Consider the following 23,838-nt stretch of genomic DNA (forward strand, 5'->3'; position numbering starts at 1 on the left):
TCATTTAAAAACTAGTTTATTTTCATCCTGACTGCTGAGGAAGGTAATCGTGAACTGACCTTTTACAGAACTGGTCGAGCCTCATTTATCCACACCAATAATATGTATCTGGAATGTCTTCATTCAGGATCAATAACTTATGTAAAATATTCTTTGCAGTAAAAGGATAGAATTACTTAATAAAATACTGTACAGCGTTTTAAAACACAAACATAACAGTATTAGTTTCCTCTAAGCACATATTTACACTTCTGGTGTTGATCATTTTGGCTGTAACACCGGGTTCATTAGCACAATCCTTTTTGTTTTAATGTAAATACAAAAATATAGAATACTGTATGTAAGACAGTAGTAAGATGGCAAAGTGGTGGATTTTTAGTAAGACAAAGGACCTCAAGTTAACTGAATCGAAGTTGAGTGAAGAGCAGCAACTGGGGACCAAAAGACAGGTAATCAAAATCTAGAGAGACATAAAGAGACTGCGTTGGTCCACAAAGTCATGACAGAAGACCTCGAACATCCACACATTCTTTGACAAACTGTTTCTTTTAACTCACACGCAAGCCGTCTTACACACCAATCTGAATTTAATCCCTGTGGAGTAAAAGTCACCACCATTTCTCAAAAAGGTTTTTTGTCTTCTGGTTTCAATCATCCCCTGACCTCAGAAAACATTGCACATAACAAGTGAACATTAAACATTTGGCTTATTTACAGTTTAATACAGTACAAACCGCTGAACCTTGGCTTCAGTAACTACATTCATCTCGGCAGCTTCGCATTTCATTAGTCTTCCCTTGGCTGTGCGCCGCCTTCTCTGGCTCGAGGGTTCAGTAACAGGTGAGCTTACAGTGGCTGCGTTTTGAAGACTTGCATTCATCAGTTCTCCTGTTTCTCTTTCTTAGAATCTGTTACTCTCTGTAATGCCTACAAAACACTTTGATAGTTTGCCCACTCTGGGAGACTAAGACAGTGTAACACACACACACACACACACACACACACGAAAAGAGTTTTTCACAGCAGCTAGGTGCCCTCTTTTTTTCTACTTGCTATGCCGACTGTCCTCTAGTACTCATTGCAAGTTTTTCATTGTGGCCTCTGCGTGTTTGGGAGCACGCCCGTCTTAATCCGGCTCTCTCCTTGGTGAGGTTTCCAGCCAGAGCAGCATCATGGACCTGCTTCATATTCTCCAGGACTTCAGCCTTGGCGTGTTTCAGCAGGTCAGCCTGGCCCTGGGTGGCAGGAATGATGGGGAACACAAAAATCAGGAGGCAGGGGTTACAAAGAACGATGGTGAGGGCAGGGATGTTGAAAGAACAAAGTATGAGCAACCAGCCAGAGGCTGAAACATGTTCTGATACTCTGCCCCGATTGGCTGTTGGGGTTCTCAGAGTGCATGAGTGTATAACTGACCTTAAGGATGGTGATGTTCCAGCTGAAACGCTCAACAGCTCGGCTGACCTTGGAACCTTTCAGCCCCTCTTTCGTACCCAGGCTTTGCAGTTTTTCGTGAAACTCCATGGCTAGAACCAAAAAGCAAAGAACCACAGCAGATCAGACTAACAGTTCCAATCTCGTAAGTTTAATTTTTAAAAAAAAAAAAAAGTATATCATCCTTTACAGCAGGGGTCTCCAATCTCAGTCCACGAGGGCCGGTGTCCCTGCAGGTTTTAGATCTCACCCTGGGTCAACACACCTGAATCACATGATTAGTTCATTACCAGGCCTCTGGAGAACTTCAAGACATGTTGAGAAGGTAATTTATCCATTTAAATCAGCTGTGATGGATCAAGGACACATCTAAAACCTGCAGGGACACCGGCCCTCGTGGACTGAGATTGGGGACCCCTGCTTTACAGGAACACGGTGCACTTTTCTCCAAGGCAATCAACATGGCTAACAGGCCATACTAACATGACAACAGCTGCTAAACATCTGCACAGTGCCACTGTTGTGAGCATGTTAGCATTTATTTCAAATTACTTCCATACTTCAATCTAGACTCTCATTATGAAAAAACAAAAGAAATGCTGTATTTTTTTCCCCAGGTGAACAACAATTATTCACTGACGCAGTAGCCTTCAGGTCTCCTACATCCACACAGAGCTGTGTCCAACATGAGAACATTTCATCTGACCTTACTCTGACTTTCTAAGGATTTCATGCATAATTTAGCTTACAAACAGAGACAAGCACTTTTCCCCATTATTTGAAGAAAAAAAAAAAAAAAAAAAAAAAAAAAAAAAGCTGCCCCTTCACACCACTTTTTGTTAAGTGATACAGCAAAAGAGTGGAGCAAAATCTACCAGGAACACCGAGATAATCATGCTAGGGATGTGCTGGGCATGTCTCTCTCGAGCACTAAAGCTTACCTGCTTCACAATCTGACTAAGATCGAGGCAAAAACTGGAATTACACGATTACTATGATTGAATGTTTATGCCTCGACCAATCAATCAAGTTCCAGTTAACATGCATGTCTGTCCAGACATGACCTTTTATATTTGATGCCAGCCCTATCCTTTCGAACATCCATCCAATCATTTTCTTAAACCTGTTATTCATTTGGGGGTTATTGAGGAGCTGGAGCCTGTCCCAGCTGGGATAGGGCCAATATTGATCACGGCAGATAGTTGCCCCTCCCTGAGCCTGGTCCTGCTGGAAGTTTCTTCCTGTTAAAAGGGAGTTTTTTTTTTTTCTTCCTATTTTCACCAAGTACTTGGTCACAATGTGTTGTCTGACTGTTGGGGTTTTCCCTGTATTACTGGAGGGTTTTTACCTCACAGTATAAAAGTGCCTTGAGGCGACTGCTGCTGTGATTTGGTGCTACCTGTATATAAATGTGACTGAATTTTGGTTCAGATAATCTTCGGTCCACAGCTCGCACACGTTGCTTGCTGGGTTTTATCTTTCCAAAGTGATTGCTGCAGTCAGTTGCTTTGTGTGCTGCAAATTCAGAACTGTAAGTATGAGTCTAAACATCAAGCTTACTTGAGTGCACCCTGCCTCACTCTGATGTCTCTGATGGGTTTTTTTCCTCAAGCACTGACACTTGGAGCTACATTTTAACTTCTGCTGCATGTTTAGCTTCTCGCATCACCTTTTCTCAGCTGTCCCCACATTCAATGTTCATATCTGCCCAATGATCTTTCTGCTCTGGGTCAATCAGCGAGTTTCAATATTACATCTGCAAGCTTAAGCCCCAGAAGATTCTACACTTACTTTTGGATCGCATTAAGGAGGTCTATTTGACAAACTGTCTCTGTTCAGCCAGTAAATACTGATGGCCATTTTTCATTATTCTCACCTTTGTAAGCCTGGAGTTGATAAGGATTTTTTACTTTTTAACAAACCAAATTCTAGAAGACACAGGTGGAGGATGTATACCTGTGTAGTCTTCAAACTTTTGGGGGAAATTAAGTCACATCAGACACAATAACCGATTTCACAATGAAACTGCCAGGCGTCTGAGAGACTGAGGGAGAAAGACGCAGAGAAATTAAGACAGCATCACAGAAGTCAGGCCGGCAGCTAGTTAGCCTGTGTGCAATGAGTTGTGTTCCTGGCTTCCTCTGGCCGCTCCGGGCCACTGTCCCACTGTTACCATGGAAACCCGGAAGTGGGTTAACATGGGGCACACATCATTGTGAGCTATCAACAAGAACCTAGACGTTAGACATGCCAAAATATGGATCACACACACACACACACACACACACACACACACACACACACACACACACACACACACACACACACACACACACACACACACACACACACACACACACACACACACACACACACACACACACACACACACACACACACACACACAGACACGCAGAAGAGTGAACAGATTGGGTGCTAGTCTATTTTACCCATCCCTGACACATGATTCTTCCCGGTCAATAAACGTCTGCAAACATGGACACGCACCTGCACACACATACGCTGTCACTGCTCTACATTCACACACACACCTACATAACTTGCCTGAATAATAACCTTTACTGCGTGGTTGCTAGGCAACTCAAAGCCTACGTGCCACTGTAGTGTGCGCGTGCGCGTGCGTGTCTATTTCCCTGTGAAATCAAGCGAAGTCGAGGGTGGGAGGGAGGTATTTTTCAAGCCAATATCGTTCAGTGTGTGCATACACAGGCAAACAACACTCCCAGATACAGGGTCTTGACCCAGAGATAAAATAGCCTTCAGGGCGAGCCAATCAGCATGTGACAGGTATTTCGTCATCGTCACTTTATGTCCTCAGCCTGAACCGTGAAGCAACTGAGATGGAAACGATCCGACTTCCAGCAGAGATCTCGTCAAGAAACGACCGGGCTGTGAGCATCTGATGAAGTGTAAAATCTATACTTCCAGATGTGAGTCACACAGAGGCCAGCGCCCCGAGGAAAAAGCAGCTGATCAGCTGGGGTTAATGAAGGACAAGTTCTCCCAAAATTACAAAAAAAAGTGGGTATGACTCTATACCCCTTGTTGGCGCTCTTCATCTGTGACCGACCTCTCCATACTGGAGGAACAAACTGTACTCTTCCAAATTTTATGTCCCGGCAATTCAGATAATTTTACTACCTAACAACCAATTTAAAGAGGTCCTCGGGGAAGGAAAAATGTTGCTGTTCTCCAATTGTCTTTTTTTCCTGACCCGTTTCTCCTGTTGCCACACTCTCAGAAGAAATAAGGAGTGAGAGAATAAATCCAGGACGAATGATCGTGTCCAGTTTGAGAACGGGGAGGAGAAACACAAGAAGAGCAGGTGATAAGGCGCGCAAAGCTTGGACTACTGTGTGCAGTTTTCCCTATGAGCCAATCAAATTTTCTTCTGGATTATGCTGTTGTCTTGAGAGCTCATTATTTCACACAAAGAAAGATCAATGCAGGGAAAGGAGAAAAAAAAAGTGCATTTTAAAATCTTAAACTGGGATCAGGATGAGATGACAGGAAGGTTATTTCTCAGAAGCAGAATTGTTATTGACGATTGATGATTACTGAGACGGGATGGACTTCTGGGCTTTACACAAGCATCTGCTTAGAATGAACCTTTTTCTGTCCTTTGTTTAGATTTTTCATTTAGTTTTTAATCCCATTCATTTGAGCAGGCAAGCCTTACAGATTCATTTTACTGCTGGATTTTACACACATCCGAGAGACCGACTGGAATTATATTTGAGGTGTTCACAGCAGCAAAAATTAATCCCAGTGAAAATTGACAGTGCATTTGAATCAGAGTGATGAAGCATCGTCTCTGACAGATGTGAAACTTGACACCCACAAGAATCTTGCTTTCGCTTTTTCTTTGAGGTTTAACTTCTCACCTTGCTGCCTGTGCACTTCAGGGTGTGACAGAAGTGAAACTAGTGTAGCTCGCGAGCAGGAACGGCAGCAAAGCAACAGCTTTTGAGGCCGGTGTTGTAATATTTCCACACTTAACAAAATGTAAGTTCAAAAACATCTAAATAAATATACATGTATACCACTAGTGACAGCTGAGGATTCCCCTCCCCAGCACACCCATCTACTGGAGTGGATTTCCTCTTTCTTCTCCCTTGGTGTTCTTGTCTTCCTCCCAGCATTCCTTCTAGCCATCCATCTCTCCCCTTCATCTTCCCACGGCTTTTGTAACAGCTGATGCAACTTCCAGCCATGTATCTCTGTCACCAATCGTCCCGTGCCCCCCCCCAGTGACCGGTTTATGCCTTCTCACTGCCAACTCCCTCTTCCCAGGCTTAGAGGTGGACCTCCGCCTTTGGGATCACTTGATCACCATATTTCCTTTGTACACAGGAAGAGCTTTGCTCACAAGATCAGGCCTAAGGCTCTGCAGCAGCTCTTTATCAGATGAGTGCAGAAAACACACACTTTAGGGATCTCTCGGCACAGAGTGGCCACCGCTATACTCGCAACTGTGAAAAAACAGATGAATATGTCAAATGCAGTTTGATCGCAGAGTCGAGCAGCGGCCCCGAAAACAAGAAAATAAAGTCCAATGGAGGATGTGATGAGTTGTCTGGGAGCAGAGTGGAGGAGTCTGCAAAGTTGTAAACAACATTCATCTCAGTCAGATACTTTGTCTCTCCTCTGGAGTGGCCCCAGCTGAACCATCATCTTTCTCTCCGAATATCATTTGACTTAGAGTTTAACTGGAGTTCTCCCTTGTGTAGTTTTTTTTTCTATTCATATTTTGCTCAAGGGTGGCATTGGAAAAGCCAACAATTTTTTGCATCATTTCAAACTGCAACATTCTTACGAAGCTCATGGACGCTTTAATATTTAATGTATACCAAGAGTTCTTTAGAAGAGAAAACAAAAGTGAGACATTTGTAAGCGCAGCTTGTGAAATTCACCACCTTCAGAGTCATACATATACACTGTGAATGTTTATCACTTTTTTTTTTTTTTGCACCAAACCGGTTAACGTGTCTAAATGTCAGTCAAGCTGTTTCCTGGGTGACAGCCAGACACTAAAACGGGGTGATGAACATGATGTGCATAATGTGTTGTGTGCAGCAATGTGTTTGAGGGGGTTGTTTATGGCCTCTATGGCAACAGTCTGGCTGACTAAAGTCAGATGACCCAAGGGATACTGCTGAAGTAAACAAACCTCTGCCAAAGATCACAGAAATGATATCGGCAGGTCAGATTTTATGCCCTTCACTTAACAGACAGATGGGTGATGGATGATGGGAGTTGCACCAATTTAAAATCTCCCCCATCCAAAATATACACAGACAAACTGGGCCAGTATAAAGCCTCATCTAACCTTGTCTAACAGCGGTGATAAGAGAGAGAAAATATAGTGGGAGAGGAAAGGAAGGGAGCTGACGGCAATCAGCCACTGCAGCCATCTATATAGCACTGCTAAAGAGGCTGTGTGGGAGTATGCTAGAAATATGGAGATAGACTGGTTTATACTCATTACACACACTCTAGATAGGAGAATCTCATTTATACACACACACACACACACACACACACACACACACACACACACGCCTACACACCTGTTGTCTGTATATGCAGGATCTTGTCGTGGATTCCATCTGAGAGCTCCATCACTGCTCTGCTCGCCTGGACCATCTGCAGACAGGGAAGCATCAACATGATTCACATTAAAGAGCATGAAGGAGAAGAAATCACAGAGTTTAACTTTGAAGAAATGTGTCTTATCTGCTGAAGAGGAATATAGTGCACAGCACTGTGCAAAAGTCTTGAGCCACCGTTCAGATCTTTATATTTTGCTTTCAAGTCCTCTTGAACAATAGTTCTCCAGATTTTCTTGGATTTTGGCTGCTTTTTCATCCATTTTCAGAAGAATGTTTGTTCGTTTGTTAATTAATCTACTGACCAAGAATTATTGCATTAAGCATCTAACTAAAGGGATGAACCTTGTATCTTTGCAACAACAAGATGATTCCCAAAATTAGCCAAAAACTTTTCTCTGAGCATGCTCTGCAGTGTGTCCTTAAAAACTGTTAAGAGACCTGGAGAAATTGAGGGCAAACAATGAATTGGCTTAAAGAAAAAAAATCCAGCAAAGACCTGACAGTTACATCTGAGCCTTCAGTTGGCCCATCTGCTGTTCTCTGAAAGGATGGCTGTCAAGAAGCCATTTTTAAAGAAGGAAAACGGGGAGAAAAGGCTGAGGTATGCCAAAACACAGCGGAGGATCAGTCATGGTTTGGGTCTGCGTTTCAATAAGTGGTGTTAGACATCTTGTCAAAACTGATGGAGTATTGCTCCACCATGCAATACAATCTGGAAAGAGTCTGATTGTCATTCTGAAAAAGGAAACTGTTGCCAATCATCCCAAACACACTGCCAATACAGCAAAAGCAAACCTGGATAAAAAAACAAAACAAAAAACAAACAAACAAAAGACAAAAGACAAAATGGAACACCATCGGTCATGGATTAGCCTCCCCAGACCTCAACATTACTGAAGCAGTATGGGATCATCTTGACAGAGAACAAAACAAAAAGGCAGCCAACATCCAAATAAGAGCTTTGAATGTCTCAAGAAACCTGGAGAACTATTCCTGAAGATTACTTAAAGTAATGACAGGAAAACTTACCTAAGAGAGGTCAGACTGTGTTAAAGAATAAAGGTGGACATAATAAATTTGGACTTTCAAGCGCATGATAATCATGGCCAGATATATTTCTCATTTTCCCAGCAAAATTTAAGGAAATGAGGGGTGACTCAAAACTTCGGCACAGTACTGTCTGTACATACCACACTGTGCACTTCAACTTAAAGAATGTAGTAATAATAATAACAACAACAACAATAACAATGTGTTGTTCGCACATTTAATTGATGACTGGAAATTGACAGCTGCATGCAAATAAAGTCATCCACAGACTAATATGGCAGCTCTTTAAACATGATCACACAAGACAAACACACAAAGACAGAGAAAACAAGTAGCTTCTTCTGATCAACTCTCACAAACCCTTCCCGGATCTGACCCCCACAATGTGCGGGAAAAAAAAAAAAAAAAAAAAAAAAAAAAAAAATGCTGTTCAACAAATATGGGATTAACCACACAACATTACTATGACCAGATCTCGTTCAGCAATACAAACAGACAGAGAGACACGCACAGGCAGATTCATTCATTCAAACTTTGCCGTCTCTGTTGTTTACCGCTCTCGGCAGGCACCAGAATTGAGGTGTGGAATCCATTTATGTGAACAACATTCAAATCTATGCAAATAGTATTCAGCAACAGCGGGAGCTTTTGCAACTCTGATCTGCTCGGCTGGAAACGAGTGTGGCTAAGCGCATGCACGCACAGACACACACACACACACTTGCTTACATCCTAATTCACAAATAGACAGCCTGTGTCTGTGCAGAGGCTAGATGCATAGCATTGACAAGCTGTGGTTAAATTAAGGGGTTACAAATCATCCTGCTAAACATTAATCATGACTCAATAAGAAGAAACCCATTCATTTTTCTCCATGACAGCAATTCTCTTTTTCTCATTCACAATTGCGCAGACACATTTCATATACTCTCCCGATAGCGTTGCTAACTTTGCAATTCATACCGACTGTCCATCATCCTGCCCGAGAGATTCCCGGGAAAGATCTAATATGAAACGGGAACAAGTGCACTTTGAGCAAATATCAATTTCAAGAAATAATGCTGCAGGCAGGCAGATGGTGGAAGGAAAAAGGAAAAAAACAGAGGCGTAGCGTTCTTCACCACAGCAACACTTTAACACTGCAACACAGGCAAACCATTCCACTGAATGCTAGCCCACAGATGTACAAAACCCACTTATGCCGGACAGCCACATTCACAAAGAGACCCCAGAGCAGGGGTGGGCAATCTCAGTCCACGAGGGCCGGTGTCCCTGCAGGCAAAAGCCGAAGGGAAAATTATTGAAAGTGTGATATAAAAGCGAGGATGGAAAGAAAGACTCACACACTGCATCCTTTCAGTTATGACACAGGAAAACCCACGCCAACACACTAACTCACCCTGCCTTATCGACTGAATGAAGAGTTAACTTGCAGACAAATTGACCCTGCTTGTTTTGTTTTTTTTCCCTCCTCTCATTGTGTTAGTTTCCACGGGGGAAGTTCTTCTTCAGTGACTGGATTTATTTTTAGACACTGTTACATAAATTCAGTCATTTAAACCACTTGGTGAATGAAACTCTGCAGTTCGTTTTGGATGGAAACCCAAAGTGGCTTTAGGTCAAGGTGAGGATGTCGCCGGCGTGTTTATGAGACTTGAACAAATGGGGATGTTGCCCGCTACATAACAATGAAAAGCTCACGTCGGGTTTCAGAAACTATTGGCTAAAAAGGAAGCTTTTGTTTGGGAGGGGAGCTTTCATTGTCAAGCCGAGCGCTCGGGAGATGACTGATACGTTGCCTTTGTTTGGTCTTTCCTTCCTTTTGATGAATTTCAGTTTATGAGTCACATAGAGCCCTTTATCTGGTGCGAAAACAAACAGAATATTAACTGTCAGGTCTCTTCCTTTCTCACCATCTCATAAGTAGAGACAACCCGGCGGAGGACATCAGGCAAAGACCCCTGGGGCTCCAGGGTGGGGTACTGGTCCCGCAGGTCAAACAGTAGTAAAGGCATCCCCTCTGGTTCTGAAACTCTAGAGCTCAGAGCCAATATGCACTGCATGAGGTTAGCCACAGCCGACACCCCACACAGCTCCCTGAACACTGCTACTGAGTTCTGTTTAAAAGAAAGGAAGAAAAAAGGAGGAAGGACACATTTAATCAGCAGATAAATAAGAATACATGATAATCTCCTATTCATTTTCATAATTGGATGGGAAAAAAAACCCAAAAAAACCCCCCAAAAAAAACAGAGGCACTGAACTGCGTGGAAAAAAAAAAGAAAAAAATAGTGAAATCTCTCCTACACTCTCCGACACAAGTGTGCGACTTGATTTAGTTTCATTCTCTGTCACACACATGCACACCCTACACCCCAAATCCTGCAACAGAGCTATTTGTATTTTCTTTCGCCCATTGATTGCTCTCCTGCTGCTGTGCTGTGGCAGTAGTTCAGAGTGAAATGGAAGCAATCAAGAGATGTGGATGGCCAACAGTCTCATACACATTGAGAGAACATGTAATTACTGTTTGGCATAGGGTAACAAAAGGACCCACAGACAGAACTGCCGCTTGGTTCATAAAGGTTAATTCGACCATTAATGAAAGACAATGAAGCTTCTGTGCAAGTTCAACACATTCCCGGGCATTTGGGTTAATCATTTCCTTGCCTGCTTCCTGGGAGCTAATCAGCCTCTGTCCCTGGTGATATAAACCTGAGTGCTCTTCTTCCATTTATCTCGACCTCACCCTGGTCACTCAGAGATCCTCATCCAAGTCTCCAACCTGCTTCAGCTCAACCATGTTGGGACTCTGCCACATAGTTTCAGAGTTTAAGGTTAACCTCTATTAATAGTTTATAGAGGCTGATAGTTTATTACTCAAACTCCACGTTTCAATAAAATAAATTCAACTCTTTCGGTGACCTCGTCACTTGTCCTTCAGCAAGTCTTCACCTCTGTTTATCACCTGTGTAAGCTTCTTTAGTGCAATGTGAATTGATATATTTATATCAATATACAGTGTCTTCTTCACTCACTGCTTTGTATTCTCTGTTTTGCATTTAATTATTAGTTATTATTATTCTCAGACTCTCTTCCACAGCGTGTCTTTTATCCCGTCTTTGTTCATTCACCCCCAACCGATCATGGCAGAGGCCTGCCTCTCTCTGAGCCTGGTTCTGCCAAGGGCTTTCTTTCTGTTAACAGGGAGTTTTTCCTTCCTGTTATCACCAAGTGCTTGCTCATAGGGGCTTGTTTGTTGGGATTTTCTCTGGGGTTTTTACCTTACAGTATAAAGCACCTTAAGACGACTGTTATCGTTGTTACTTGGCACTATAAAAAATAAATAAATGGAATAAAAATGGAACTGAAGTGAAATATGGATCAACTTCTATCTATTAATGTTTAACTGTAATTTAATTTCCTCATGAAAAACAGATCAATTCAGTCTTAAGGGGATTCCCATGGTTAAAATGCAGAATTTTGCAGGTCAAACAAACAAGTTTACAAACTGGCAGACAAAAAGACAACTTTACTTTCTATGGTCAGTTTCCTCCACCACAGCTGGGGGATGCATTTCTCAACAACAACAGTGTGTAAGATCTTACCACTAGATGTCATTAGATTGAAGTATGCAGTCAACTGATTTCTGTTTTCTTACTCCTCTCAGTTCAAGCACCTAATCCTAGCTATGGTGGCTGCTTTAGGACAAATAACTCTGGAGACCGTTCACCTGTAGTGAGTGTAGGCTGTCAGTTTGCCGTTTACCTCAGCTGTCAATATGCTGGGTGTTCTCATCTATTTACTTGGGAGAAAGCTGTAAAACTTGGTGAAAGGAGTCCAGTACGTGTCGATTAGTCAGTGGGTCAGTCAATTCTGTACAATAACAGCGATATTCAGGTGAGTTGTTGAGGATATCAACAAGTTTTCTCTTGGTAAAAACCACTATTTATACCACCCTCCGCCTCTGATAGCTGCTGCCTCTGCAAGCTGCAATGTCTCTAACATTGATGGACTTGGACACTTAGCGAATAAACACTCATATGATTGACTCATATGAGAATGTACTCAAACTGTTTATTAGAGAGAGCCTAACATTAGCTGGCATAATGTTAGATTATAACCAGCTGTTGTTGTTTAGCTGGCTAATCCAGAGATGAGAGGGCTGCATGTCTAATCTGCTGACAGTAAGTAATTGTGGCAATATCGGAAATCAATTAACATGTTTATGTACGTTTTCATGTGCTAGAGGCCTGACTAGGAGGAGGAAGGAGTGAGGAATGAGGAGGAAGAGGATGGCATTTTATTAAGATTCTGATCAAGCTGTTTTTCCTGTGTTTTCAGTTCTATGTTGAAAGACGACCCCTTCTCAATTTGTTGGAATACGTAATATATATATATATATATATATATATATATATATATATATATATATATATATATATATATATATATATATATATATATATATATATATATATATATATATATATATATATATATATACATACACACACACACGTTCTCGTTTTGTAGAATGACACATTTTACTATATTCTTGTTTTCTTCCTCAGCAAGAGTGAACAGATATTGTTTTGCACTTCTGGTTCCAAATACCATGGAAATGGCCCAAAAAACACTAAAGCTGATCCCAAACTAAATGGTGACATTGTGCTGGCCTGCATTTCCTCACCTGCATGTTTCCCCTCAGATCAGTGGCTTCTCTCAGCAGAGGAGCAGCCATTTTGAAAACTTCATCCACTGCTCGAATTCCCAAGTCCCTCAGAGCTGTATAGTCCCTCCCCTTTCGGGCCTTGCGTACTGACAGACCCCTTTTGTGAGGTTTTCCTCCACCTCTGCGATTGGTAAGGGCCACGTGCACGAACAGCTTGGCGTGTGGGAGTTCCTCTCCTGTCAGAGACTGCAGGGGTACATGTCGGTAACCAGGCTGGAGGCACTCCAGAGGTATTGTATACTGACCTGTTGTGGTGGGGAAATCACATATGCATTGATTTCATGGTTGCTACACAGGAGCTGTGGGACTCATAAATAAGTATAAAACTTAAACGTACTGACCTATGAATTCATCCCCAATAAAGTCATCATCCAGCACCACAAAGCGAACCATAGCAAGCTCAGGCAGGTTGATCTGGAACTCAAAGCTCTCATCGAAGATTGGGTTGTCTCCATTCTGGCTCACAGTCCTAGTGCGGCGCTCTGTGCAGTCGGCTGGGATGCCATGGATCTCCACATATACATATGGGTCCACCACGTCCCCTTTAGCCCCAGAACCTTTGGGCTTTGGCAGATTCTGGCCACTAATGACCTGCAAACGAAAGGTAGATCATTTCATTAATACAACTTTGATCTTTGTCGTTTTGGCCATTGAAGTATGAAATTATTAAGAAAATGAAATGAGTGAACTGTTTAAGTCATTATAAACTGCTTGTTTATAATAAACTAGTTAAGCTAGATTATATGATTGACTTTGCTTGGAAGTAAAAGTAGAAGCATGCACTGTCCAATTGAATCCAAAGGTTCAGATGTTTAAATAAACTTTGCTAGACTGATGGCTTTTTTTAATGCAATGTATAAGGGTATGTCATTCTGCCATGTTATGGGATTAGATTGTTACCCAAAGGAATGAGGGAAAAACTTCAAAGGACAAAGTTCTAATAATAATAATTATTAGTGCAATTTCAAACATTATAACAGAAATTTTAGAAAATGTAAACTTTATAGGGAGCACATTTCTGCGGTCTACACATTATTCCTGCGCACCTTCACGTGGAGCAGCTGCGGAGACACACCAGGCACCGTGTCTCTGGTGTCAGCGCTGAAGTAAGACACCTCCTGCCGCATGATGGCCGGACGCAGAACGTAACCGCAGTTCCCATTCTGCCGGAACCAGGCTGTGTTTAGGTCCATCATCAGTCCTGCTGTCTGAAAATTCATTGACACTATCTGGCAACCGCACTTCCACAGGTCCTGGGGGTTCATGTTGCTCGAGTCAATACGCATAGGGTTGGGGTACACCCGTGACAAGAAGTGCTTGTTGTGGTTGACAAAGTCCCTGGGGCTCTCGCCAGCAAGACGCACTGCTAAAGACTCGTGAAAAGAGCACACCTCCCAAGGTTTTTGGCTTTTGGATGAGGTTGAAAAGTCAATAAAGGTGACAGACTGGCAAAGATTTACTAAGTCCGAGAGCTCCTTCAATAGTTGGAAACGTTTGGGGGGAACGCTCGAAGGACTAGACGTGACAACGCTTTTCTGCACAGTGTCCTTCTCACTTCCTCCAGGCGCTGCCCCTCCACTATTAACTGCCTTTATCTTCTGGCACATATCTGCTCCTTCATCCTCCTCACTTACCTCTCCATCTTCCCCATCAGAACTCGGCACTAGCTTTTTACCCTTTAATAGGATTCGATGTCTTAGGGCGTGCGGGGATGGAAGGTATGAAGCCTCTTCATCCGGAGGATCTGTGTACAGCCTTTCCCCTAAAATCCTCATGAGATGCTGCCACATCACTTTCTGCTGTCGAAGTGAACAGTGGTTTTCAACACAGAGAATTAACGGGTACTCCGATGCTGCGAAGGCAAACCTTCCGATTGCTTCTAACACACAGCGCAGCAACAGCGGCGGGGAGAGGCTGTGGCCAGTACACACCAGCGGCTCCTCATCTGCGCCATCCCAAACGTCTAACTCCACGCACCGGCAGCCCATCTTGAGGGCACGGATATAGCCAGAGATATCCGAGGGGCCTCGAAACTGGTCTTCGATGAGGTAGGTGTTGTGGGACGAGTTGATATAATAGTGAGACAAAGGCTGAGTCATGTCCTGGCATATGATGCTATGCTCTGGGTCAAAGAGGTGGCACTCCGCCGAAGTGAGGTAGCTAGTGAAGCCGTCCAACGACAAGTATCCCTGCTCCCGCCCCTCTTCCGATGGCTCATGAGCCTGGATGAGTTTCAGGCTGGTTTCCTCACTCACCTAGAGGGCAAGAAGAGTAAACAGACATTAGACAGACTAGGATTATATTTGTCCAAGTACTCCTGAATTTTCTGTGTGATAAAGCTACGTTACCCACTTGAGCCATGCCCTGCTCAGCCTCAATGAACCTCATCAGGTCTTTGGTGTCCAGGAACTCTTTGTTGCTGGAGAACTGCACCAGGAGAAAATAGATCTCAGGACGTGTGCAAAAGTCGTGGAAGACCTCAATGAACTCCTGCTTGGTGACCCGCTCATTTCTTGCCGTTAGCTTTTTGTTTTCACTGTTGTCTTCAAGTCCGGATCCGTTATCTATCGTAAGCTCGCACATCCTCTCTCTGAGTCTTTGGAGCTCCTTAAACCTGTGCTCCACTTTGCCACTGTTCACCCCAGGGTTCACGTCTTGTATTAGCTTCATAGCCAATTCCAAATGAATCCCTTCTGTCACGTCTCCCGGTGTGTCCTGGTTAGCAGCAGAGGAGAACAACTGCTCCAGCCAGCCAAGACGAAGACTGTTCTGACTGCTAGCAAGCATGTCAAGGGTATGTTTCCCGTACTGCATCAGATACCTAAAGACAGAAAAATGTAGAAGCACTGAGCTATTGTAGGAAACAATATGTTTGGTATGAATGATCAAATCTACAGCACAAACATTTCCGTTTTAATTTATATTTCAGACATCTCGCACAGTGCTTGAAATATAAAACACAACTACTGCAGCAGTAAAATCAATTTAAAATCCGGCCATGTTTGACGGCACAAGCTTTCATAAAAAGAAAACTCAAAAGGACTACATAATAAAGGCAACCGAGCAAAATCCCACCAGTCATCTCAGTACAATCAATACCAAAAAAGAACAAGATAAAAGAAAAGTGACAAGATATGAAAGTGAACTGGCATGAAAGAAAAACACACTTTATATCTGCTTAACCTTCCCTGCAAGACAAAAATCTCAGTTCAATCACACATTAAACCCTTCGTCACTTCTTGTTCACCGTAACATCAGTCAGACCACCAGAGGATTGTTGGGCTTTATTAATAAAAGCAGCCTGACTAAAACATGGATGGAACACGGTGGCTGTCAACATGCACATTGTTTGCAGAGATGGCCAATATTACAGGGATGAGCTTTGATGAAGTCTATTACCAAACGTTTGGCTTACAATGAGTGTGAATTACAGGGCACATAGCTTTTGAACTCTACTAGACTAGCTTTGCATGAATTAAAATCCAAAATAAGCCGTGTTTATCTTGTTAAACCTTGTTAGTACATCCAATGTGCAAAACAAGCTCACTTCTCCCTCACCAGGAAAACACTGCCGGAAACAAACTATTTTGATAGTCTGAAGATTTTGGCTCATAGGGACTACTTACACATGCACTGATCTCAATATTGAGCGTAGGCATCTTTAATATGAACAAAGAATAAGGAGAAAAACATTTAAATTTATGTTTGAACTAGTCCTTCTGACTAAACTGAGTAACTACAAAACAATAGGCTTAGGATGCTTTATGTAAATTTCACACACAGCTGGTTATTTATTTATTTATTCACATATTTGTGCTGTCGTATTCTGCTTAAGAGGTGGAAAACACACAAGGATTAAAAGCTTAAGAATGAGTGTACAATGTAAAACTGCTCTTTCTTTTTGTGTCTTACCTCAGGCCAATAACCCAAATGTTGGCCACCTCTGCAGTGTTGGCAACCAGGTCCAAGCTTTCATAAATGTCTCCATAGATGATGGAGAATGCACAGTCCTCTGAAATCTGGTCATAAACTCCACTGGTGCGGAAGGTCTCCGTGTTACGACCTGTCCGTACCTGGAATTTGAGACACCCGAAGATCAGGGAAAAAAAAGAAGAAGAAAAAAAAGAAGAAGAAAATATGCCAGGTTCAATAAAATCAAATGAACTGTTATCCACCGTACGGAAATGGTTACAAACTTGTACAGCTAATTCATTTTAAAAGACTTAAGGAGGCATTCGTGAAACAAAATCCATGGTGGGCTGATTTAGAAAAGTCTTTCCCTTTTCTTGGACACTGACCTCACGTATAGAGGAGAGAGAGATCCGAGCTTTGTCTGACTCCTTCTTGGATGGCTCCCAGCATAGAGCCTGGAGGCCGGCATCAAGGAGATAGTATCGCTGATAAACACGGGAGTTGGGTCGGATTTTCTTCAGCTCGCTCCCCTCAACCTGGAAACCAGATATGGTTAATCACTCACTAACTTTCAGAGTAGAGCTCAGTCGACTTCAGCTATGTTGGAAGGTATACTTTGATCTACCCGAAACCCTTGATGCATGGATACTACCTTAAATATTTCATGTACAGCTATGTAAAGCTTATATTTTATGTAAAGGCTCTCACGGTAGCTGACCCACCATCGAGTGGATGCAATCAGAAGCACTGCTGATCTTTTTCTCTGACAGACTGCTGCTGAAGGACACAGTCTTCTTCTTCTCCCGACCAGCACGTGATCCATCCTGAAAAGGAGGGGGAGAAGAAGGATGTGACAGATAAAGAGGAGGAGAAGGGGGTGTAATAATAATAAGAAAAATGACTCAGGCAGACAGCAATCCCTCTGAAGAGTACTCTTTGCTTAGTCATGACAACAGTTTTTCAGCATTGAATGGATCACAAAGGATTAAAATACATATCAGCTTATATAACCATACCTAAATGAGCTTTTTGTGTCTACCTCATAGAGCCACCTCCTCCCAATTTGTTATTGTTCTTCCTGATACCAGGCTAAAAGCCTTTGCTCGTTCTTGCTCTTCACCATTAATCACACCTGACTAGACGGAAGCAGCAGGCTCCAGCATTCTAATTCTGCCCCTCCACAATGACACAGGCCGACCCAATCGGTTTATCTGAGCACACCATCACAGCTCATCCATCTGATTTATTGACCAATCAGATGTCGCCCCCGCAAAGAGCCTTATGCTTGCAGATAAGAGCATATATGTGGGCAAATATATTCAATAATGGATATACTGGTCCTGATTAAATGAAATCAGAGATTTAATTGACGCTCCAAAGATGAGCAGGATAACTTAATTACAGCTGAGAGGCCTGAGAACACCCACAAACTCAACCTGCTGGTGACTCTCACAAGCAAGGAGGCAAAATGTAATTGATGAGAAATAGAACATTGTAGGACTGCAATTACCCATTAATTTTTAAATACAGATTATCATGCCAGTGATTGTTTCTTAATTTATTTAATCAATATTTTATGCACTTAAAGTGGACCTACTATCCTTTGCCTTATTTATGTCTTATACATATATTGTTATAATGATAAATGGACTGGAAGTTGTATAGATCTTTTCTACTCCAAGCCTCATTCACCAGTTTAGACGCACATTCATACAAGCACTTTTGTCTGTACCAGAGCATTTGTGCAAACACATACGCTGATAGCTTCAGTACCTTGCCCAACATAGTGGGCATGTCAAAATACTGGAATAGCCGAGGGAATCGATCCACCATCTGCTTGGGTGCATGAACTACTCTAAGTCATGATCAGCAGCACTATGGTGGGTAAACATGACCACAGTTTCAAATGATGCGATCACCACATGTGGAAGTACTCCCTGTAAGTCAAAAAAAAAAAAAAGCTTCTTGATTTAGATGATGCCTTATGATCCACAATTAGAACTGATATCCTTAATATGGCACACAGCTGTGGCTGTTAGCACAGCAAACCTGTTTGCAAGGGACAGCCAATCGCAAAGGTCGCGTTAAAGTGAGGGTCATATATTTGCGAGGGTTATTTTGAAATAGTGAACGAATCAAAGCAGCACAGAGGAAGATCAAATCCAGCACCCTGTTGCTCCGTAGCTAACAAGCACACAATTCTTACATTATTTTTTTTTTAATAAAAGCTTTTCAAATACAAGTCTAACAGATTGCTGCTTAGGAGCATAATGTTTTCGCATTCAGAGCAAATATATGTGAATATTGATCGGCAGCTGATGAATCCCTGCTCATCTGCACAACTCTGGTTTCATTCAAATAAGACTTCATATGAACCTCAAGAGCACTTGTGTCTTTTATGAGGGGAGAGAGCGGCAGCACTTGATATGAAGGAAAACCAGCGGACATGAAAGGCAAAAAGAGATAAGAGAGAGAGGGCAAAAGGGGGGAGGGAGCTGTATTTCATCTGAGGAATATGAATGAACACGTGATAAAGGGGGTGGGCATAATTAACAGAGGACAAAGACGCTCCCCTCAGAAGGAAAGAAGGGCACATAACCATCCCAAATCCTCACAGAATCAATCGCCTCATTAGGACAGGAAAGTGTTTCCAATCACAATAACTCTTTTTTTTTAGTCACTTTAATGAGGGAGTGCTCTAAAAATACCCCTGGTGCCTGCAGGGATGATACAGGGAGTGAGAGGGGGTGTGGAGGAGATGCCCTTCCAATATGAAAAATACAGGATGAAAAAGAAAAAATGAAAAAAACTGTCAGTTTAAGCCCTTTAAAAAGAAAAAAAAAAACATTAAGCAAAACAGGCAAATTCATTTACACAATAAAACACTGGCTTGTAACTGATTTCGTTTTCTCGTTAAAATCCCACACCCCTGTGCACCGCTGCAGCGACACCTCTAAATTTAACTCAATTAGAAAGGCTCAGATGCATCAGCAGGGAGGAAATCTGAAAATCAAATCAAGATTCTGTCTTGTTAAAATAATTAATTTGGAAAAACTGGCAAAGTTCCCAGTGACCCAGAACGAGGCACGGAAAACAAAAATGGTGATGGATGGATCTTTGCACAGCAGTGTGGAGTACCACCCGATCATGCACTGCACTGACAGGCCTCAATGTGCATCTCTTCCTGTCTGTGGCATTACCAGTAAGGGTCTCTCTCTGTGGTCGGATCTGCACCCAATTGCAATGCACATATTACCCATCATTATCATCTCTCTACTGTCATTAGCACGTCACTTGACCACTAGCAAGACTCGAGATTACGACAAACTAAATCCTTGCCATGCTTTGCAAAAAGCCGTGATTGAAGATTTTTCACGTGTGGGTGCCGTCTTGAAGGATCACCCCTGTTATCCTCTGACATAAATTACTGACAGAAAGAGACAAAGAGCTTAAACATCAAACCACACCGCACTGACGTCAGGTGCTAAATAAATTATTTTGGCAAGATAAAACTGGAGGACAAATGTTAACCCCGCAAGTGGATAAACAACTGAATAAAAATGCAAATGCAAACACATCGATTTTTCTTAGAAGAAAAAAAAAATAAAAGAACATGCACGTTATTAAATCAGACTGGAACAGCCAAGCACGCACACAGAGGAAAAAAAACCAAACAAACAAAAGAAAAAAAGAAAGAAAAAAAAAAAACAGTTCTGCCTCCATTCCCAGATAAGATTCCCCATTTACTTTTTACTTCTATACTGTATGTCTCAGTCGGCCTTATTTTCTCACACACAGAGATGAGCCTCTAAAACCACCAACTGCGCTTCAAAACAGGAAGCCTGTCAGCCCGTCACAGAGAGTTTCCTGTGGGCTCCACCAAGAGTTGAGTAAAGTGACGATAGAGGAGAGACAGAGCGGAAAAAAAAATTAACGTGTGAAACCCTTCTACTCGATATGGCTATTTTTAGGTTGAACAATGTGACCAACAAGTCATGAACATGACTGTGAAGAAACTGATCTCTCATAATTTTGCAATACCAGCCATGCAGGCTAACAATCTTTCTTAATTGTTAAACTATTGACACATTAACAGTCATTCGCAGTTGTCCTTCCACACTGCACGAAAAGTAGATAAAGGGTAGGGTTGCTCACATGGGCAAGATGCATGAACTGAATATCTATTGTACCATATGGGCTTTAAAAACACTGAAAGTGTTGGAGTTTCCTCCTGAAACCAAAAACAACTGATAAAATTTTTTTTTAAAAAAGTCACGAGAACCAAAACTGCAAATTCACTGACATTTAATACCAAAGCACGCGCTGAAAAGATGCTAAAAACCCTTCATCATGATTTTTATTTTAGATGACGGTTAGTTGGATAAAAGTTGGCTGCCACTATCAACGAACACTACCGATATGAAAAGGCTGGATATATAATAACCTAAGAGAAAAATAAGTTGTTGGGGTTTTTTTGTTTTTTTAAATGAGGCTTTGTCTGCAAGTTTTTATTTGTCCAAACTACACAAAAGATTACTGCAGATAGATTTGGATTATCATGAGACTATGAGATTACTGATGTCCCTGTTAGGATTTCGACACTGACTGAACAGATGGAGAAATGCGGGATGGATGGATGGACGGATACAGGGATAGATCGAAATGGGAGGGACTGCGAGGCAGAGCACACTAGAGGCAGTTTTTAGGGAAGGACACAGAGAGTAAGAGAGATGTTACAGCAAATTCTAGCTAACACAGGAAAGAGGAAGCAGATAAACTTCTGAAAAACAAGTGCAAAGAGAAATAGATAAAGATGTTCTCTAGCTTGATTGCTGAATATCTTCAGTGCACACGATCAGAGGATTTGCACTTGATGGTCTCCTGCAGGGTTCAGGAGCGCGGTGCAGCACGGTGTTTTCATTAGTCAGACGAAAAAAAAAAAGAGAAAAAAAAACGAGTGCACTGTGTCATGTATGAGCTTGCGAGATGACATAGCTGGTACATCATACTAGCAGGATGAAGATGTAGGTCATCAAAGGAAGTTGTCTTTGATTTGTTAAATGAGACAGAAATAGAATGAAAGACGGCTGTTTAAGTGAGAGGAAAAGACTAGAGGAGTGAAAACTGGAAAGGGGTCCTGCCTCCGGACTGCTTGACAGTGGATTATGGACTCTTAATAGCATAGATTTTTTTTCCTCCAAGGGTCTCTTACCCTGGAGCGCCATGCAACCAGGGGGGCAAGGATGTGATTTAGAACCACAGTAAAATGTGGTGAATAACAGCTGGTTCTCTAATGAAAGGACTGTTTATATTTTTCATGTATATGGAGACGTTTTGTTGATTGGAAAAAAAAGACTGAACCGCTTTTGGCCCCTTTCTGACATTATATATTAATTGAACCAATTACCTTTCTCGCCTTAGCTGATGATTTAAACAGTTGCACATTGCTGCACTAATCAGGCCAATTCTTCATGCATTAAGGCAGGCTAATCGCACGCTGATCTCGTGTTCACATGCTCGGTATCTGTGCGTTGAGTGGGGTGTCGGGTGCACATGTGTGGCCGCAACAGAGCCCAGGACCCTGGAGATAAATAGAGCAGACGAAGCAGCGTGTGGTCAGCTCTGTCTGAGGCTCCATGTATGGGAAAATGTGGCAAGCCTTCGCAGTAACTCAGCTGCTCGCTCTGACTATGAACACCTGCCCTTGTGGCAAGAAGAGCAGCAGATGCTCTTTTACGCTTAGAACCTTTTGAAGTCCCATGTGTGCGCACACGCACACAAACACACACACACACAAAGTGAAACAAGCAAAAGGTTGACTTGAAAAAGGTCACCTTGTCAGAAAGATAACCACAATTTCAGCTGACAAACGTCAGAGACGCATTTACTGAAGAAAGAGCGGGGTCGTTAATACCAAGAACAGGCTGCTGAAGACTTAAGATGGGCAACACCTGCAAGTGCATAGCCAAGTGAGGTTCTCACGTAACTCATCAGCACCTGTCGCTGCACATGTATGGGGTCCTTTTGCAACGGATTTAGAATGCATGCGTGGAGCGGCCAAAGCTATGAGCTGTCAGCTATTAGGGAGAATTTCCTGCAGCTCCGTCACAGTCGGTAGGAAGCTTGATCCCCTCCTCGTGCTGTGCAGGGTCATGCTTATGCAGGCTGAAGCGGTACAAAGCTGACTAAAGATGTTGATGTGAACTGTGGGAGATGCTCGGGGGCTCACTCTAACTCCAACAGCTATCCTCCCCAGCTGTGTGCACCTCCAGCAAATGCTGCTCCCTCAGTTTGAAAAACACGCAGTGTGACACGCACGTTCCAGGCACACACCCGAACGTGATCATAGTAGAAAATGCAAATAATGTGTATACACACACTCTATACACCAGCCAGCCACAACATTAAAAACCAGTTTCAGGTGACGTTTCAGGTGACATTTATCATTACAAAGCGATATGCTGCTGGGAAACCTTGGATCCTGGCAATAAAGCCAGATGTTACTGTGATGCACACAACCCATCAAGACATTGATGCAGATCAAGCAGAGTCCTCATGGTAATGATGCTCATTGACGGCAGCAGTCACCCCACTACCGCAAAGCGCCCATGGCTTTAAACCAGCCTCCCATCTCCTCAAACCCACATGTGAGAACATCCACACGTACAAACAGAAGCCACAACATGCAGAAGCCAAAGTATCTGCTGCTAGAATACCCCCACTGGTCCTGTCTCCATGCGCCCAAGAGGTCATCGATGCTTTGGCAACACATGAGGGCAAGGGGGGGGACTTCACAATATATCTGGTAGGTGGAACTAATTTGTTGTCTTGATGAGAGCTAAGCTACAAAAGCAATACCAACCTCCTACCTGACTGTTACAAATTACACCTGGAACCCGGGGAGCTGTTGCTTTTTGCTTTCAGTGTTTACACAGGGCCGAGAGGACCATTATTCAGGCTTAATAGATATACAAGTGCTGTCTGTCTTCTAATATAATGCTTGGCGAGAAAGGAAGAGTAATCCAAAATGTCAAATGGCTCCTTTACTTACTCAGACAAGTGTAAGTGTTACAA

General features: G+C 42.5%; 1 protein-coding gene across 1 annotated transcript in view; it reads right to left on the reverse strand.

The window, feature by feature from the left end:
- LOC100704084 (inactive phospholipase C-like protein 2) overlaps positions 1 to 23,838 on the reverse strand; it is a 26,536-nt gene continuing 2,698 nt past the window's right edge. Inside the window, exons 2-12 of the mRNA XM_005453809.4 lie at positions 17,487 to 17,588; positions 17,151 to 17,300; positions 16,765 to 16,925; positions 15,205 to 15,673; positions 13,899 to 15,107; positions 13,194 to 13,443; positions 12,811 to 13,097; positions 10,031 to 10,234; positions 7,026 to 7,101; positions 1,417 to 1,526; positions 1 to 1,235 (exon numbers count right to left, since the gene is read on the reverse strand). Of these exons, the coding sequence (XP_005453866.1) occupies positions 1,053 to 1,235; positions 1,417 to 1,526; positions 7,026 to 7,101; positions 10,031 to 10,234; positions 12,811 to 13,097; positions 13,194 to 13,443; positions 13,899 to 15,107; positions 15,205 to 15,673; positions 16,765 to 16,925; positions 17,151 to 17,300; positions 17,487 to 17,588 (3,201 nt within the window). The 3' untranslated portion in view covers positions 1 to 1,052. The remainder of the gene's footprint in view (positions 1,236 to 1,416; positions 1,527 to 7,025; positions 7,102 to 10,030; positions 10,235 to 12,810; positions 13,098 to 13,193; positions 13,444 to 13,898; positions 15,108 to 15,204; positions 15,674 to 16,764; positions 16,926 to 17,150; positions 17,301 to 17,486; positions 17,589 to 23,838) is intronic.

This window comes from Oreochromis niloticus, linkage group LG22 (genome assembly GCF_001858045.2).
Source record: "Oreochromis niloticus isolate F11D_XX linkage group LG22, O_niloticus_UMD_NMBU, whole genome shotgun sequence".
In the NCBI taxonomy this organism is placed as follows: domain Eukaryota; kingdom Metazoa; phylum Chordata; class Actinopteri; order Cichliformes; family Cichlidae; genus Oreochromis; species Oreochromis niloticus.